The 17,429-nt window shown below is 37.5% G+C and overlaps 1 protein-coding gene across 6 annotated transcripts; it reads right to left on the reverse strand.

Annotated features, from left to right (window-relative positions):
- Positions 1 to 1,876: 1,876 nt before the first annotated feature.
- LOC117421879 (zinc finger and BTB domain-containing protein 18.2-like) lies at positions 1,877 to 9,277 on the reverse strand. 6 transcript variants are annotated; one of them, XM_058987436.1, is made up of 2 exons: positions 9,051 to 9,277; positions 1,877 to 7,579 (listed from the first exon to the last, which is right to left on the reverse strand). In XM_058987436.1, the coding sequence occupies exon 2, from the start codon at positions 7,563 to 7,565 to the stop codon at positions 6,048 to 6,050; it is 1,518 nt and encodes a 505-aa protein (XP_058843419.1). In that variant the 5' UTR covers positions 7,566 to 7,579; positions 9,051 to 9,277; the 3' UTR covers positions 1,877 to 6,047. The 6 variants fall into 6 exon arrangements, with proteins under 6 accessions (XP_058843419.1, XP_058843418.1, XP_058843422.1 ...); XM_058987435.1 differs by lacking the exon at positions 9,051 to 9,277 and adding an exon at positions 8,856 to 8,984; XM_058987439.1 differs by lacking the exon at positions 9,051 to 9,277 and adding an exon at positions 8,747 to 8,800.
- Positions 9,278 to 17,429: the final 8,152 nt, after the last annotated feature.

A 17,429-nucleotide genomic window follows, 5' to 3' on the forward strand; every position in this document is an offset into this window, starting at 1 on the left:
CAAATCAACCAATCACTAGGAAGGATTGTCAAAATTCCAGTACATCTTATCTTGTGTACAGATGTCACTTCCTGTATAGAACATACAGCAAAATTCTAAAGTTTCAAAGCAGTATCTTGTTTTTTTTGCCATTTATAATTAGTAAAATACTGTGTGTAGGCTGTCTCGTTTCATACAATAAGAGACACTCGACACACAAAGCATTAACTTATAACAAGAAGAGTTGTTGTTTACGTAACACACCTAACAACAAAATCTTTTTATTCAGGGAATGTCAGAATTTACAAGCCAAGACAGCATCACCTGCAGAAACACGTTTTTGTCTTCTTGTGGAAGATGCGATGCCAGTCACTAATCTAAGCAAAGTAATAATCATATAGGTGGAGTCGGTTTTTTCCAGATATTTAACAAACTGTACTTGTGTTTAAATAAAATATATACAATTTCATCAACTAGTCGATGTATTACAAAATAGCTAGCCTACAAATTCTAATTGGGCATTCCAATACACAGTGACCAAGGGAAAATCACTAAAGTAGTGACACAATTTAGGAACATTTATGGGCTGTTGTTTCAATTCAGTGAATCATAAGGCATATCTATTGGATAGAATTGAAATAAATGGTTATTTTCTATTGTTTATTCTCTATGTGCCACAGAGCATTTGTATTTCAACACTACATTTGTTAAGAGTGACTACAAATGAAACTATAGTAAATATTCATTGTACATAAACTCATAAACAGGAACTGGACGGAAAATAAAATGCTGTCATACTGCCAATTGGGTTTAGGGTTATCATGGCACCAATTTAAGTTGGTAAAGCATTTACATTTTTCTGAAGATACTGCCTCTGTTTGTCCTTCAGCAGAAGTTGGTAGAAAAAATCTGCAGCAGTCTGTTCTGCATAACAGCCAATACAGTTCTTTAGCGCTCCTTGTGAAACATCAATACATTTCCGCAGTCTTGGATACAGAAGAACCTGCCAACGGCATACTTACTTTTAGCTCTTTATCTGAGATCTGTTGTCTTGCCTATCATGACTAAAACCACAATGCAACAGGAAGATGCAGCATTTATATATATATATATATATATATATATATATATATATATATATATATATATGTATGTATGTATGTATCAGAATACCAGGCATTCCATTTGGATAAGAAGTTACATGAGAGGCAGCCTGTTTGCAGTGCTCCATTTTACATGAGTTTCCAATCCTCCCATGCACACGTGTATAATAAACACATACAATCTATAAACGATTATGCTAAACATTACTGCTGATCTTACTTGACAGACTGAGATCAAAGCTGGCTTGCCTGCTGCTGCCAAGGCATTTACAAAAGGACCTGTTCAGAGATGCACTACTGACAGGTAATATAGTACTGGGTACCAAATACCACAATCTGTTAAAAAAAATAAAATAAAAAAAAAATTATAAACAGTAAATAATAAATGCAGTGGTCCTAATTTTAATTTACCTAGGAAAAAAAGCATTAAAGAAATATTATGGATCATTTCTTCTGATTCAATTAAGGCATCATCAGCGAGGTACCAAAATAAATCTTCACACCCAGTTTGTTTGCATTTGTTCAAACGCATTTCCCTAGAGAAAAGTACATTGGATTAGACCTATTGCCATCATTTCTCAATTGTATTCTTACTTTTTATTTTGTTCAAAGCTTTCTTCCAATTAAACCCATTCTTCATTTCTTTAGTCCCGGAATATAAATCCACCTTTAGAATAATATTGCATTAATTAGCAGGTATATTTGAATAGAGATGTTGGCAAATAAGTGTATGCAGGAATATTCCTGACACCAAGGTTAAAACAAACAGCTTCAAAGAAATCGACACACATGAACACAGTGCATTCTCTTTTAATTTATGCAAAACTAAATAAAGGACAAAACAGGCTTAAATCAGGATTGTCACAGTTTCACAGCACACACTAAAAAACAAACGCAAACAAAAATCCACACAAACAAAATCTCAATAAGCGCCCAGAGCCCTAACCAACACCATTCTTTAGCACACCGATTCTCCTCTACTGACTACAAAGCACTAACACTGAAGCATTTGATTTTCTACAAAATAGAAAGGTTTTTTTTTTTTTTGTAAAAAATTATATTCAACTCTATGGCACTTCTACAAATTCTATAAAAAAAAAAATCCCATTTGACATTTAGTAGCTTTCATTATACACGTCAAAATTACAGCAGATTTCACATGGAAACAAACAATAAATACTCATGATTATACACAGTTTCACAGTGCAGAAGATTCCAATTTCAATATTTTTAATTACAATCAAATTTAACCCTTTAAATCCTAGCTTGGCAATCTATAAGTGACAGATACAAATGATTTTTAACCTTCCAGCATTTATATAATAACAACCCCATACAGATACACACATTTATATACACATTTGTCTCTCTCTATATATATTTTCCATATAAATTATAGATTTCTATAAAATATGGGTTTGTTTGTAATTTGCTTGTTTGTAACTCTTTTAAAAGAACCATGTTTTGTTAACATGTATCAGTTCCTTAACACAGCAGGCTAAAAGCAATATTGTATACAGTATAACTACAGATCTGTGTATTGTGCACAGAGTCACCCATACAAATAGCAGACACAGTAACAACAACAAAACGCAATTAGCACTCATTTTAAAATACCTTAATTAAAAGGTAGCTAATCTGGCTCTGTGAAACCAGCTGTTTGAATTAATTTCTGATATTGTAAATTAGAAATATTCTAACATAATAAACAACTAAAAGTGTTAGATCAGTGTTTGATGTATCCATAATTTCACTAATCTGGTTCAAAAACTCCCACTTGGTATAGTTTTGCCTTAAATAAAAACAAGCTAAAAACATGCAACTTGGAGCAAAGGTCTAGGAAATCTGGTTAACCTTATTTAACAACACAACACATTAATACCAGGTAAACAAACACACAACATAAACAGGCCGTAAAATAGACAGTTGATCGCTATTTACTTCAAATTCTTGATGCTAGGATTTAAAGAGTTAAAATGCAGTTAGATACTTCTAATCAAAATGCAACATAACACTTTCAAGTGTGCAATCCTTGTTTTCTTTTTTAGAACAGTAATACAATGAAGCCCTTATCTTAGGCACACTTAGAAGGACGTCCTTTGCTTTCTCAAAAACAATGCAGCTGTTTACAGTTGTTCCTATACTCCCTTAAATAAATACACTGGGTTCACCACAGGGAATTTATTAGTGCAAGGTGTTATGTTTGAAGTATTCCTTACTAGTAAAAAAAAACAAAAACAAAAAAAACAAGCAAGGTAATTAAAGTAAATAAGAAAGGAGAAATTTTCAGGCTATTAATCCAGACATTCCTATGAACAAAACAACGGTCATTCTTTTCTACGGAGGTATTCACTAAGAAGAGTCCATCGGCTAGTAGTGTTCATTATTTACTTTTAAATGAGCTTCTTCGCAAGCACAGCTTTTGTTTTGCCAGTCTCTTTGCTGATGCAGGCCTCGGTTGCTTATTTCCCTGTATTGGCTAAACACATTTGAATCGATTTTAGCGATTCAAAGTCAGGTAACTCTCCTGGTTTTGATTAAGTACTGGGTTTTTTTTTTTTTAAATGCCATATACAGTGTGAAGGTCAGACACAAAGGAAATTATACCATGCATGCTCAAAACAAGTGCTGCCTTTTTGTTTTCTTTTGTAGCACATCTTAAGATTTTTGTTCTGTTCATATAATAAGACACACTGGGCCACATTCACAAAGCATTTACAGAAAAAACAAAGCAGGAATATTACACAACTATCAAGAAACAACTGAGACGTGTGTAGGAGCTCTTTAAGTTGTGTAACACTTTGTTTTCCCTTTTAATAATTGATGGTCATTTCACGGTATTTGTATGTCCACAAAAGCGTAAATCTCTTGAAAATAAAACATTAGAAGTCTGGGACAAAACTACAAGTCCTCTTTTTTATTTTTAAACAACGCTTTCAGAGGACATACATAATGAAACAAACTTGGTGCTTATTGAATCTGACCCCTTTATACAAACAATTAATATTATAGTACATGTAAATCATGAAGAAAAAATAGTTGCCAGCCCCTATAGCTAGAAACAGTACCTGCATCAGGGGCCATAACAGTCCTTCAAAGTACTGATCAGTTAAAATGAATAAGAAGAGCCAAGTGGCAAATTTAAGAACCCAAGCTGAACATTTCCTATTCTTGTTTTAAATGACAAAATCAATGTGCTTGGAAATGGTTAATAAAAATACTTAATAACACACCCTAAGAAACCCTGAACCAAAATAAAATAAAACCCCTAACTAATAAATACTAGATCAAGTTTTATCAGGAGAGAAAACAAAAAAAGAAAAATACATTCAAAAATAAAATTTAGTAGATTTTTAGTGCTATTTCCAGCCACAGCAAAATACCAGAACTCACACACACACAGTATTCGACAGAATCCAATCACAGTACTAACATAGCACAGCACTGAAGAGAGGCTCAGAGACACAGTACATTTTGAAAACAGTATGTGACATTATTTAACCCAGCATGTGTGCCCAGACTGTTTAAATGTGTACATGCATTATGTTCAGTAGTTCATAAAATAGCTGCAAAATATTATACAATTATAACTTACTCTGTTGCTCACCAAAATGGAGTGTTGATTATATATCTATATATTTAATATATACTTTTACACTTCCCCCTATTAAGTTTAAGCTTGTATGTGTACGTGGGGAATTGGGTTCACATGTATACCAAATCAACAGTTAATGTCTGACACATACTGAAACCTGGAAATAGTGTGCTGGTATTGCTTAAACCCATCTTTCAGGCACCTTTAAATGTGAGAGCTGTGACACAGGTAACAGGTGGCAGCAGAACAAGGGGCGAAGACACCTCTAAATAGGATTTATAGTCTGTGAATAATTTACATAATATGTTGCAGCATTAGTAGACATTTTGTATATATATATAAAAAGTTTAGTGGCCGATAAATATGTATCATAGCAACAAAACTGAAAACATAAAGAATACATAGGTCAGCTTACACAGTCATCACAAGCGGAGATGCAGCAAGCAGCCTCAGCACCCTTTAGCTTAACCTCTAGCTGCTGCACTGAATCAATACATTTTCTTCTGTCTGTCAACAGCAGGCCATTCTTTTGTGGTTAGGACAGGAATGTGGGGACTTATTTGAAAAACAAAATCGCAATACTGTCTTGGCCGTAAAAAAAAAAAAAAAGCGCCAAACAAAACTAAAAAAATAAACACAGCACGGTTTAAACTCTCTTTTAAGTACACTTCATTTGTTTTGCTATGGGAACCATTGGCAATGTCGGTGCCTTTTGTTGTTATACACTCTCCACACAAAGTCAAAGACCAATACTTATAAATGAACGTGTGTGTGTGTGTGTGTTTGTAAAGGTGTATGACACATTTAAAAGGTCATCACTTCCATTATATAAAGAGTTTACCTTTCCACACCTGAATACTGAATGTATGCTATGAAGTAAACCCTAATTACATTTTTTATTTTTATGAAGCTGTCAATTTTATGGTGTGTATCAACTACAGAATTCATATTACTTAAATATGCATATTACCGTCACCCTACAGTAGAAGGCCATCCATATACTTGACAAGTTGCTACAAACCTAAGAAGACTGCGTTTTGCATAATTGAAGATACAGAACTTACCAAATTGTAATCAAAGTACTGCTATTTCAGCTTTTGTGATTGCTCCACTTGGTGTTGGTTTGAACCAAAAGGAACGTTACTGGCCTGCATGATCTGCAACTTAAACCTCTCTTTCCAAAAATAAATATGCCAGACAAATGGCTTGTTGGACAGAAATTGTAATTGGGTTAGTTTTACAATGCAGCCATACTGTACCCGCCAAGTGTGGTGGTGCTTGTACTGTATACTGACCTGTACATATCTACATATACTGTATATAAAATATATATACTCTCTACTCTGTACAGCTCCAGTAGTAATTCTTCATTATCCAATAGCCAGGGTCTTGACAAGGCCGCAGTGGAATTTACGGATGTGTCGGTAGAGGTCACCAGACTGAGTGAAGCGTCTCTCGCACCATTTGCAGGCGTGTGGCTTTTCGCGTGTGTGGACCACGGCGTGGCGGGTCAGGTTGTGCGAGTACTGGAAGCTCTTGCCACACTGGGCGCAGGTGTAGGGCTTTTCTCCAGAGTGTGTCCTCTCGTGGCGCTTCAGGGTGTACATGCAAGAAAAGGTCTTGCCACACTGGGAGCAGGTGGGCACCGAGCCATCAGGAGACAGCTTGGAGCGGGTGCCGTCCTTCTCCCTGAAGTGGGAACTGAGGTGGAGCTGCAGCACGTGGGGGCTGGGGAAGACTTTGCTGCAGAGGGGGCACACGCAGATCTGCTGGCCGGGGGGCAGGAGCACGCCGCTGGAGGTGGAGATATCGGAAGAGGCCAGGTCGTCTTCCTCTTCCTCCTCACTGCCGCCCACCCCTCCTCTTCCCCCAGCTCCGTCCTGCTCCATCACATCCTCGTCCTCCCGGGGGTGGAGGGCAGCCGAGGAGCCGTTGTTGCATGGGAAGAGGGCTGCGAACCCTGTCACCACCGAGCTCCTGGCTGAATTCCCAAAGCGCTGGCTCTCGGGGCTCATGGGCTCACTGTCCTCCTGGTCTGACAGCAAGTCGTGTTCGTCTTTAACAAGTGGCTCGCTGCCCTGCTGCTGGCTGTCGGAAGCCAGCTGTCCCGAGACGTAGGGGTGTAAGGAATCTCTGCTCGACAGAGGCTTGAAAGACAAATCCAGAGCACATTCTGCGTCATCTGAAGCCCGAGACCTCTGAGACAGAGCCCCCGTAGAACTACTGACATCAGCTTTTGTTTTTCCAGCTGTTCGGATGCAGGACTCGGCCTCCGCTGACACATAATTGACACCTACAAGGTCCGGGGACCTGCCAGGGTGACCGTTCGCCTTCTGCCTGCTCTGTGCAGACCTTTCACAATCCGTGACAGCCAATCTTGCCTTGCTGTTGTCGGTGTCAAATTCATCTGCCGGGGGCTGCTGCTGCTGTACATGCTCAGGATGCTCTCTGTCTGAAGAGCTCTTCTCCTTTTCCAGGCAGCCCAGTGCTGCCCCATCATTAATCTTTTCCTCCAAAGAGCACAACTCTTTATCTTTCAGCCTGCTTTTGCACACTTTCACAATGTCGTACATGTGGAGGTAGCTGGCTGCAGCCAGCACATCTTCCACAGGCAAGTTGTTGAATTCCAGTTTCCCCTCATACATAAATTCAAGGAGCAGGCTGAAAGCAGGGGCTGTCACAATGTCACTGTTCAGATGTACAAGGTCCCTTTTGTCTAGTTGGTCCCTATAGAAGAGATGGAAGTACATGCTGCAAGAGGCCAGCACTGCTCTGTGTGCTTTAAATCGCGCCTCTCCAACATGAACAGTGCAGTCGCAAAGGAAACCTTGGTGACGCTGCTGACTCAGACACTGCAGCAACTGGCGGCTATGGTCTGGGAACTCCATTCTTCCTTCATAACCTGATCAAAACAGGAAAAACTGGATATTAAACAAACAAAAGAAAGGCATTCAACGAGTGCAGCAGCGAGTTAGCAACCAGCAATTGTCTAAGCAAAGAAAGAGCAACAAGAACACTCAAGCAAAGAAAACGCTGCGACTGTTAAAATAAACAATTTTTTAAAAAAAACACCACACTTCAGCAATTTGCTTTGTCGTGCAAACTTCATTAGCTTCTAATAAATAAGTTCTGAATAAACATAAAGATTACACTAACAACACAACACAAATATTAGTCTTAAAGTAAACAAAAGCCACAGAGGGAGGCAATGTGACACCAAGCTAAGCGTTGCAGAAAACTTTTTTTTTTTTTTTTGATAGCGAATTAAAGGTTGTACAACCTTACTGGCGGCTCATCATTATTTCTGTTTTACAAATAATTACAATTACAAATGTTCTTGTTAGCTATGAATAAACGAAACGAACGGAACATAACAGCTGATTTTTTTTTTGGAAGAATACAAATAACGGCTTTTTAGAAACAGTTCTTAAAAGTATATAAAAACTTTTTTTGCAATTACATTTTCAATAACAGAGCACCGGTATCGTTGTGCGCAGCTTCTCCTGCCCCTTATACCCCAACAGCAGACTCCTGCCATTGCCACTGCTGTAACCAACTCACATTTCTCACGAGCAAGCCGTATCGATCCGATCAATGTATCGGTAGTTTTAGTGCTTCCCATGGAATTATAAGAAAACGAGCAAAGTAATCGGCTTGCAACTATGCAACTATATAAATGAAAGCGTGCACATACAGTACACACAAGAGCAGCCTCGGAAATATCAACACCAGTAGTACTCCAAGGTTAAGAAAAGCAGAGGAAGTTAGACGAAGTGAGTGAGTGCTCTGTTCGCTAATTACACTGCAAGCTGTAGAGTCAGCTGCTCTGACATCACCGCAATGGAAATGCTACCTCCAGCTGTGCTCCTTTTAATGCCATATGTTACTCCAAATCGAGCTACCAGCTAACCCGCAGCTTGTCTCCTTAAAGTTCCAGAAGCCCTTTTATAGGCATATGAGGCGACACAAACTTTATTTTGTGCACCCCTCTCCGTTACAAACGCCAGTTCTACTCACAACGCAATTAAGCCAATTGACCTTAAACACGCCTTTGTCTTTTTTCACTTACCGAGACATTTACAATGCCAAACATTATACAGGAATTTTTTAATGTATCAGAAACTAATTAAAGTACTCAAATCCACCTGTCCTGTTCGCGTTATTAGTTTTCTCCCTACCGTTTGCTGTGTATTTGCAGGTGAAAGTAAAGTCGTTTGTCGCTATGGCCAAGTTAGGGGGCAGTAGCAAACTCCGAGCCCAAGCAAGGAGGCGTCCAATCACAGCGAAACTCCGCTCCATAGCTAGCTCCAGACTGAGGGGTAGGTAACAATAATAAGTTTCGGGTCCGTTTCTAGTTAAAGCGACATACTTACACGTTGGTCTTGCAGCCGAGGAGCCTAGATTGACCTGTTTACAGCAGCAGCGTTATCTAGGAATGCCGTCGTGCTTCCATGATGAGTTCCCAGATGTTTGTGTCTCAGCTCAGCCTGTCCCTGGCAGTCTAGCAGCACCCTGTGTTTGTCAAGCAAGTAGTTAATGGTCCAGTCTCGCGATAGTGCCTACTACAATAGGTACTGTACTGCATAACATCACACAGCCTGGCAGTTGGAAACAGATTCTTGTAAAAGATATAAGTAGCGTTACTGTAGTCAATACAGAAATATTAGTAATAATAATACCCAGCAAAAACTAAATGTAGATATTTGAGATACTTGTTACGTTTTTCGAAGCATTTGTACCAATGTAAAGATTTATTTTCTTGTTTTCTGTTAATTTTTGTAATATTTTTACATATTTACTTCACTTTACTAATCTTTGTTTTTTCTCATATAGCAAATGTTTTTTTTTCTGAACGAAAAACAAACTGATCATGTTTCCAAACTAGTTTCAATTAAGCACTTCCGTCTTATGTTTAAACATGATTACACTTTTCGCTTGTGTGACTAAAAATAACGTAGTTTAACCCCTTATTATGGAAAACGTAATACCGTTTTTTGGTGCTTTTCCATGCTGACATGTTTTTAAGCATCGCTTTTCCCATAATGTGCTTTATTACACTTTGCTGTGCTTTAGCCATGATTTCCAGATGTACATTTAATTAGGTATAGTTCAATTCCCAGTAAAACAGATACAGATTCATAGATGTTCAACGCTGAGGTTTGATGTCTACATAAAGCAACCGCATCTCTGTCGCTGGTACCAAACCAGTGGTGATCAGTGGTCCTGTTAGCCTGTTTATTCAACCCCCTTACCAAGCACACGTGTCCACATCGCTCACCCACAGGAGATGAATTGAATCTTTGCAGGTAAGTTGTCAAGAAAGGTCAAAGCTTAGATGAGTAGTATTGGAACACAACTGCTTCCTCGTTTGGGGAGGGGTGGGGAAACAAAGTGGAACAGTCACAACACTTTGAGGGTGTTGAATATTTGTAATTAGCCATGGATACATCCGACGTGAAGTCTACAGGGTGGCATTATTATCACTACTACTACTACTACTAATAATAATAATAATGATAAACAGGTATGTTTGTAGACCATGCTATTTTTAATTTTCCTTTTCAGATTCTTAGCCATCTATCTATCTATCTATCTATCTATCTATCTATCTATCTATCTATCTATCTATCTTGCATTTATATAGAGCCCTTCATGTGTTCATATCACAGAGCGCTTCACATGAAAAGAACAAGGGGCAGTTCTAACAGTTAAAGGCAGCTATGAACAGGTGGGGTTTCAGTAGCCGACCAAAATAAAAAGTTGAGTCTGCATGTTGGATTTCATCTGGGAGGGCATGCCAGGCTTTTGGGGCATAACAGCAGAAAGCTCTGAAGCCGAATGTCTTGAAATTACCTCTAGGGATCTGTAGCATTCCTGCACTAGATGAGCGCAGCATTGGAGCAGGAGGGACAGTGAGGTCGGACAGATAGGTTGGGGTGAGATCATGCAATGATGTATACACCAGTAGAAGAATTTTATAGTCAATGCGGAACTTCACAGGGAGCCAGTGTAGAGACTTCAGGACAGGGGTGATGTGCACAGTTGATTTTGTCCTTGTAAGAACTCTAGCCATGACTGAGAAACGTTCTGAACCCCCACTTTTGAAACAAAAGTTCCACTCATGTATTTACTAATTATACAGTAAATCAATCCATGATACAGGAATAGAACTGATTGATTTATAATTAAGGCGTCTGATTTTCGGGTGAAATTTCTTTCCAAATTTGGGTGATTGTTTTTTTTTTTTTTTTTAAATCGGGTAAAATTATTTAATGAAAAAATAGGGTGAAATCGGGTGGATTTTTGTTTTATATATATATATATATATATATATATATATATATATATATATATAATCAAGAAAGAATAAATATTCGGGTTGTATTTAGAAAGAAATAAACAAATGCTTAAAATCAAAGTGTTGACAACAAAATTGTTGTCAACAGTTTAAATCCCCAACATATGTATATTTCCACAATTGTCTTTCTGTCTCTCTCTCTCTCTCACACACACACACACACACACACACACACACACACACACACACACACACACACACACACACACACACACACACACACACTGTATATGGAGGCATTTCTCCGTTCCAATCAAATTTTATTTTTTAGTGGAGTTGCAGGTACAATTGCACACAGAACGTATGGGAAAACTAAACAACTTTACTCCATGCTGTTTATAAAGAGAAACGATCGACTGTTACATCTAAATGCCCTTGGCTTAAACACACACTCATAAACCAAATAACTCGGAAGAAGAGTGTGCATAAAAAGCAAAAACCTTAAAGCTATATTGCTGTAATTTTGAAAAATCTAATTCATATACATTGTGTGTGTGTGTGTGTGTGTTATTACTACTAATAATAATAATAATAATAATAATAATAATAATAATAATAAATGCTTGTAGCAGATTGATAATGTTTAATGATTCAATCCATCTTAAATGTATTTAATTAACCTGTACTTTGGTGAAATAAGCTCCATCTGGATTTTGTAGTATTTAACAGTTATAGCAGGGATGTCAAACTCCAGTCCTCGAGGGCCACAGGGTCTTCTGGTTTTCATTCCAACTTAATCTCTCAATTAACTTAATTGCTCTAATTATTTGTTCAATTGGACATGTGTAATATTTTTTCAAGGCCTTTTACAGTTGATGATTTAAAAAAATGCACTTGATTCAAGGTACACTACCTAGAAACATTCTGAGGTCTGGAGAGAAGTGTTAAACATGTCCAATTAATCAAATAATTAGACCAATTAAGTAATTGAGAGCTTGGGTGGAACGAAAGCCAGAAGACACTCATGCCCTCCAGGAACTGAGTTTGACACCCCTGAGTTATAGGGAATACACTTGGATTGCATCAACCACTTTCAAGAGGTAACCCTGGGATACCCATCGAAAGGTGGGTGACACATTCCAGGGTGATTCTTCAGTGCTCTAAAAAGCTCTACAGATTCCAGCTGTGGTTTATACCAGCTGGGTATAGATGATCAAATCAGCCCCAAAGTGACAGGATTTGCAGCTGGTTTCTCAGATCTTGCTTAGCAAAAATCTTTCTTTTTTTTGTATATATCTAAATGTAATTGTTACTAAACATTTAAATGTTTTTTTTTATTCTACACTATTAATGCTGTTGATATATGACATGGTTGTGATAAAGTTTTTCCTCATACTGATTGCTCTAATTTTGAACTTACAGCCACGACTGAGGATGTATGTTACTGACACACTTGCTAGTTGTGTAATACCGGTAAAGGAGTACATTTTACACTGGAACAAAAGTATAGAAAATATAATCTTTTCATAGTTGAATTTAAAGTTGACTGCAGTATACATTTGTTTAAAGCATAGCAAAGTTTAGTGGAGCATAGTCCAGTATGGTAAAGCACTGGGATAAAACTAGACTATATCTTCTATAGTCATAGCATGAATATATGTTACTGACTTATTATTATTATTATTATTATTATTATTATTATTATTATTATTATTATTATTTATTTATTTATTTATTTATTTATTTATTTATTTCTTAGCAGATGCCCTTATCCAGGGCGATTTACAGTCGTAAAACAAAAAATACATTTCATATTATTATTATTATTATTATTATTATTATTATTATTATTATTATTATTATTATTATCATCACTAAAGATATACCACAATACAAATCAAGTAGTTGGAGGTGATAAAGATCCAGGAGTTATTTCTGAAGTGTCTTGCACTGTATTAAATCTGGTTAGAGGCAGCTGTGTCAGTTTACAACTGGTTGTACAGGTTCAAGAGCTAGTTATACTGGTTAGAGAAAAAGTGAATCAAGTTACTTTAGCCAAATGACAAAAAAAAAATGTAAACGTGTGATCCACACAAGTGCAAATGGTAACAATTAAAATAACGTAAAATCCAGTCCAAAAATGTAACTATGTTTCACAGACTTATTGCACATGAACATTACAGATTGAACGTGTGTTACCTGAAACCTAAACCCCCTGAGTTGGAGTGTAATGGCATTAATGCATTTATGTAAGAGCTGGTAGTGTCAGAGAAGGTAGCAGCAAACTACATTGAAGTGCAGGTGTCTGTTGAGCTGTGCTATTGTACATGATTACATTTTAGGAACATCTTGGTCTCATTTATAAAAGATTCACAATGCATTTCAATACAGTGTTTCAAATCTTACTCCGAGATGTGTTTAACCAGTGGGAACCCCTTCAGCACACAAGCACCTGTACAAAAACACTGCTTATCTTTGAAGTTATAGAGAGCTCTATTATTTCAGCTTGATAGATGCCCACTTGTTGTCTTTCATTTCCATTCTTGCACAGCCCATGCTAGGCTTCTTGGACAGTGTGTGTTGCAAAGAGCTCTTGTAGCAAGCCTCAATCCATCATGGGGGTTTGGCACCTCAGGAGTAAACTATTCATTAAGTCTGTTATTGTTCCCCTGTGGCAGTGTGTTGGTCCTCAGGCCAGGATACCACAGAGCATCTCAGATTCTGCAGCCCTGATGTGAGATAAAGTCTCCCACAGGGAATGGGGCAATAGACATTGGGTTAACATACCTTTAAAAAAGGTTAACTATTATATTTACTTGTTATATAACTTCTTTTACTGATGTCTTCAATTGTTAAGATGTGAATAATGAGTACCTATCACTTTCATTTTATAGTGATAGACATAAGTGTATCCCTGCAGTAAACTGTGGTAAAACTCTGCTGAGAATCCGGTTACACTCTCAAACAATGGCCACCATTTTCTATGAATGCATTAGCTGCTATTCCTGGAGTGTTCCACTTGATTTATTAGGAATTTGTGGTCATTTATTTGAAATTATCTTCAGGACTAGAAAAATGATTACAAAATAACAACAAATATTTGATATGCATATGTTTCTCCTATGCAATCCTATGAAACTATTGAAATTCATATGAAATTGTGGCCATTATTTTCAAGTGTGCAAAGAGTTGGGAATTGGAACAACTTTTTATAAGGCTAGTAATGGGCACTCAACAGATATAAATCTGAACCAGTACTATAAGCTGAAAACCAGCAAAACCACCAGGGCTCACCAGTATATACTAGTGCTGGTTATTGCCGGAATGTCCCTCCATGAAGCAGAGCAGTGTCTTAAAGCATAGTAAAATCCTAGTCAAGTCATAGTAAATCACATGCAAACACAGTGGAGCACTGGGACTATGGCACAACATGGTAAAACACATGGCTAACCATTCTAATGAATTGCATGCAAACTTGTCAAGGGATATTCAGCTTTACTTTGATCAGGTATACACAATCTCCAGAATTGTATCAACAATAACTGTTCACATAAATGAAAGGTAACTTCACAATTCCAGAAATAATGATTTGTAATTTCCCCTAGAGTTATTAAAATAGAAGGCACCTGAAATTTCTAGCCTATTCAGCCCCCTACATTGACAGGTGCTGGAACAGGTGTTTTACATGTGTATTATTCATTAACATTAACTTAATGGATTATTTCTATGTAATGGAAAACAATAGCCAGTCTACAGAATAGCATAGAGTAAGAGGGGCAATGAAACATGGTAAGTGGGACACACACATAGAGAGAGACACCATATATCCCTACAATCCGATACTCACAGTCATTAAATCTAAATAATGTTAATACAAAGTTTCATTACAATTTTATGAGTGGATTTATAAATGTTACACACAGATAAAAAAAAAGTACAGACAGACAAATATATCCCTGTGACAGGACAGCTTGGTGGTGATGTCCCCAGACCAGGAAGTTGACACACACACACACACACACAGGTACTGCAGGTTGAAGCGCTGATGCGCAAATTTATTAAACAAAAAGAAATCAAAAGGATGTACTGTACAAAAACAATGCTGACAGAGCAAAATAAAAGTTTACAAAAAAAAAACACAAAACAAGTATCATGCTGGTTTAAAGCCAGCACGAGTAGCAATTGTTTATTTTCTTTCTTTCCCTCTCTCGGCTCTCTCTCGTTCTCCACTCTCTGAACAGCCACCCCGCTATGAGTGGCTGCTGTGCTTTTATACACGTGGCCATCTCCGAATTAGAAATCAATCCGGAGACGGAGACATTCTGCATGCATTTAGAGGGATGGGGCTTTAACCCCGTCCACACTGCCAAACAATAACTGAATACAAACCAATGCATTTCTTTTTAAATCATACAACTACAACAATAATAACAACAAACCATTACTTTCAAATCATAATACATCTCAACAATATATTTATCAGCAGGTCTTTGCCCTGTCCCACTGATTACACGCAGGGCTCTTCTGCCCTGCCACAATCCCCATAATTTGATATGCCAAATAACATAAGATAAATAAGGTTAGTACCAGATCTCATCACAATTGGGTAAGGGTTTTTTCTACATTTGTATGTTGGCCCTCTTCTACTATATCCCCATCGTCAGGGATTTCACCCTCTGCTGGGATAATAAAAAAACAAGATAGACAAACTAATATGACACAAACTTCTGAAGTATTGGATAGAATGTAGCATGGCATAACACCTTGATGTGCCACACTTTTATAGATGTTAAAATCAATCTACGGTATTATCTTTAGTGCTCTCAGCCCTTCTAAAAGAAAAGCCTCAAGTCACAACACTTGGAATGAAAGAAATCTATTCAAACACATGGAATTTAAAACAGCCATTAAAACCTCACAGAGGCAGCAATCTTGGGTCACAGCTGCTTGTCTCCAGTCCCCCCCAGCTGTTCAGGTCACCTCTGCTTCGTGTTCCAGCTGTCGCTTCTTCTTTGAGGGCATCCACTACAAACTTACTTCCAAAGGAATAGGGAGGGGGAGTGGGGGGTGGAGCAGGCTTGAGTTACACAGGGATATTGAACATTTCACCTACAGATCAATTTCACTTAGATCTGGTGCTTGTGAGAGTCAGTGATTGGGGGAGATGGGAGAATGTGTGTCTATGTTTGTGAAAAATGGCATCAGAGGAGGGAACGAGTGGGTTCGATAGCTGGATCTTCAAAGAATATTTCAAGCTGCAGCCTGACCAAACCAAAAAAAAAAAAAAAACCTTTAAAATGTAAACTGTGCCTGATTAGTATAACTATTTGTAACTGTGTAAATGTAACTACTTGATTTTTTTTGTCAAAATAATACTGTAACGAATTACAACTTTGTTAAAATAACTTGTAACTGTAACAGACTACTTTTTAAAAGTAACTTCCCCAACACTGGGGCATAAGTAATACCACCGCCCTTAAAATTTGAAACCTGATTTTTCACCCAATTTATGTTACTGTATTTTATTTTATGCATTTATTTTAATAAATAGGTCAATAAACCCACCACTATTTCATGTATATGATTTAAATGGACCCCATCCTTAAAAGTTTACCACAGTATTTCTGTACCACAGTTACAGTGCCTTACACATCCAAAAGTTAAGAGAACAAGAAGTCTCTTTCTCAGGAACAGCGGCTTGAAACCTGGTTCCAGGAGACCGGGAGACCTAGTTTGAGGCAAGTTTGCCATGTTGTGCCATGCAGTGACCTGGAACCTAGTCTCCTGAAACCAAGTTCCAAGCCACAGAGGAGCTTCATGTTCCCTCAGCTTAATATGTGTGCTATCCATTGTTGGCAGTTAGTTTGGTATTTGAAGTTATTAGGTGCCAGTTTTGTGAGGGCATACCACATTTCCTGGAATGTGTATACCAAAACATTACAGCCTATAAGCACTTTTACAGAAACCTCAATTATCATGCCATTATTTAAACATCAAGCCAGTGAGCAAAATTAGGTTCTCAAATCTGAAGCAAAGCCCAAAAAAGATGCTGTTTCCAATTATCTACAGTACAAATAAAAAAAGCTGTGCGTCATCTTAACATGACTAAATTACAGTAATTATGAGCAATGCGCTAGTTGTAGGATTTGTGTATTCTATTAAACGAGACTCTTTTGGTCCTTCTTTAAAGTGATTGTAACTAACAACACAATTCCATAAATATTACCTGCCTTATCTTGCAAGTCCACACATAATATAAGTATATTTTGAATGCTATAGCAAAGTTGTTCATTTAAAAAACAAGATTTTACAGATCGAAGAAAGTTTGCTTACCTTACAGTAAGGAAGTCTGTTACTGTTTCAGTTTCTAGGTCATTTCACCTCAGCAGTGCCTTCCAGGTCAAAGCATGTTACTGGCTGCAAAGCATGTCAGTAAGTAGGGGAAGCAGCTGAT

The sequence above is a fragment of the Acipenser ruthenus genome, chromosome 15 (genome assembly GCF_902713425.1).
Source record: "Acipenser ruthenus chromosome 15, fAciRut3.2 maternal haplotype, whole genome shotgun sequence".
Classification (NCBI taxonomy): domain Eukaryota; kingdom Metazoa; phylum Chordata; class Actinopteri; order Acipenseriformes; family Acipenseridae; genus Acipenser; species Acipenser ruthenus.

Coding starts and splice junctions, on each gene's coding strand:
- LOC117421879 (XM_058987435.1), bottom strand. CDS start 8,976: ATGGAGCGGAGTTTCGCTGTGATTGGACGCCTCCTTGCTTGGGCTCGG. Junction 7,580..8,855: donor CTGCAAATACACAGCAAACG/GTAGGGAGAAAA, acceptor TGTTTTGATCAG/GTTATGAAGGAAGAATGGAG.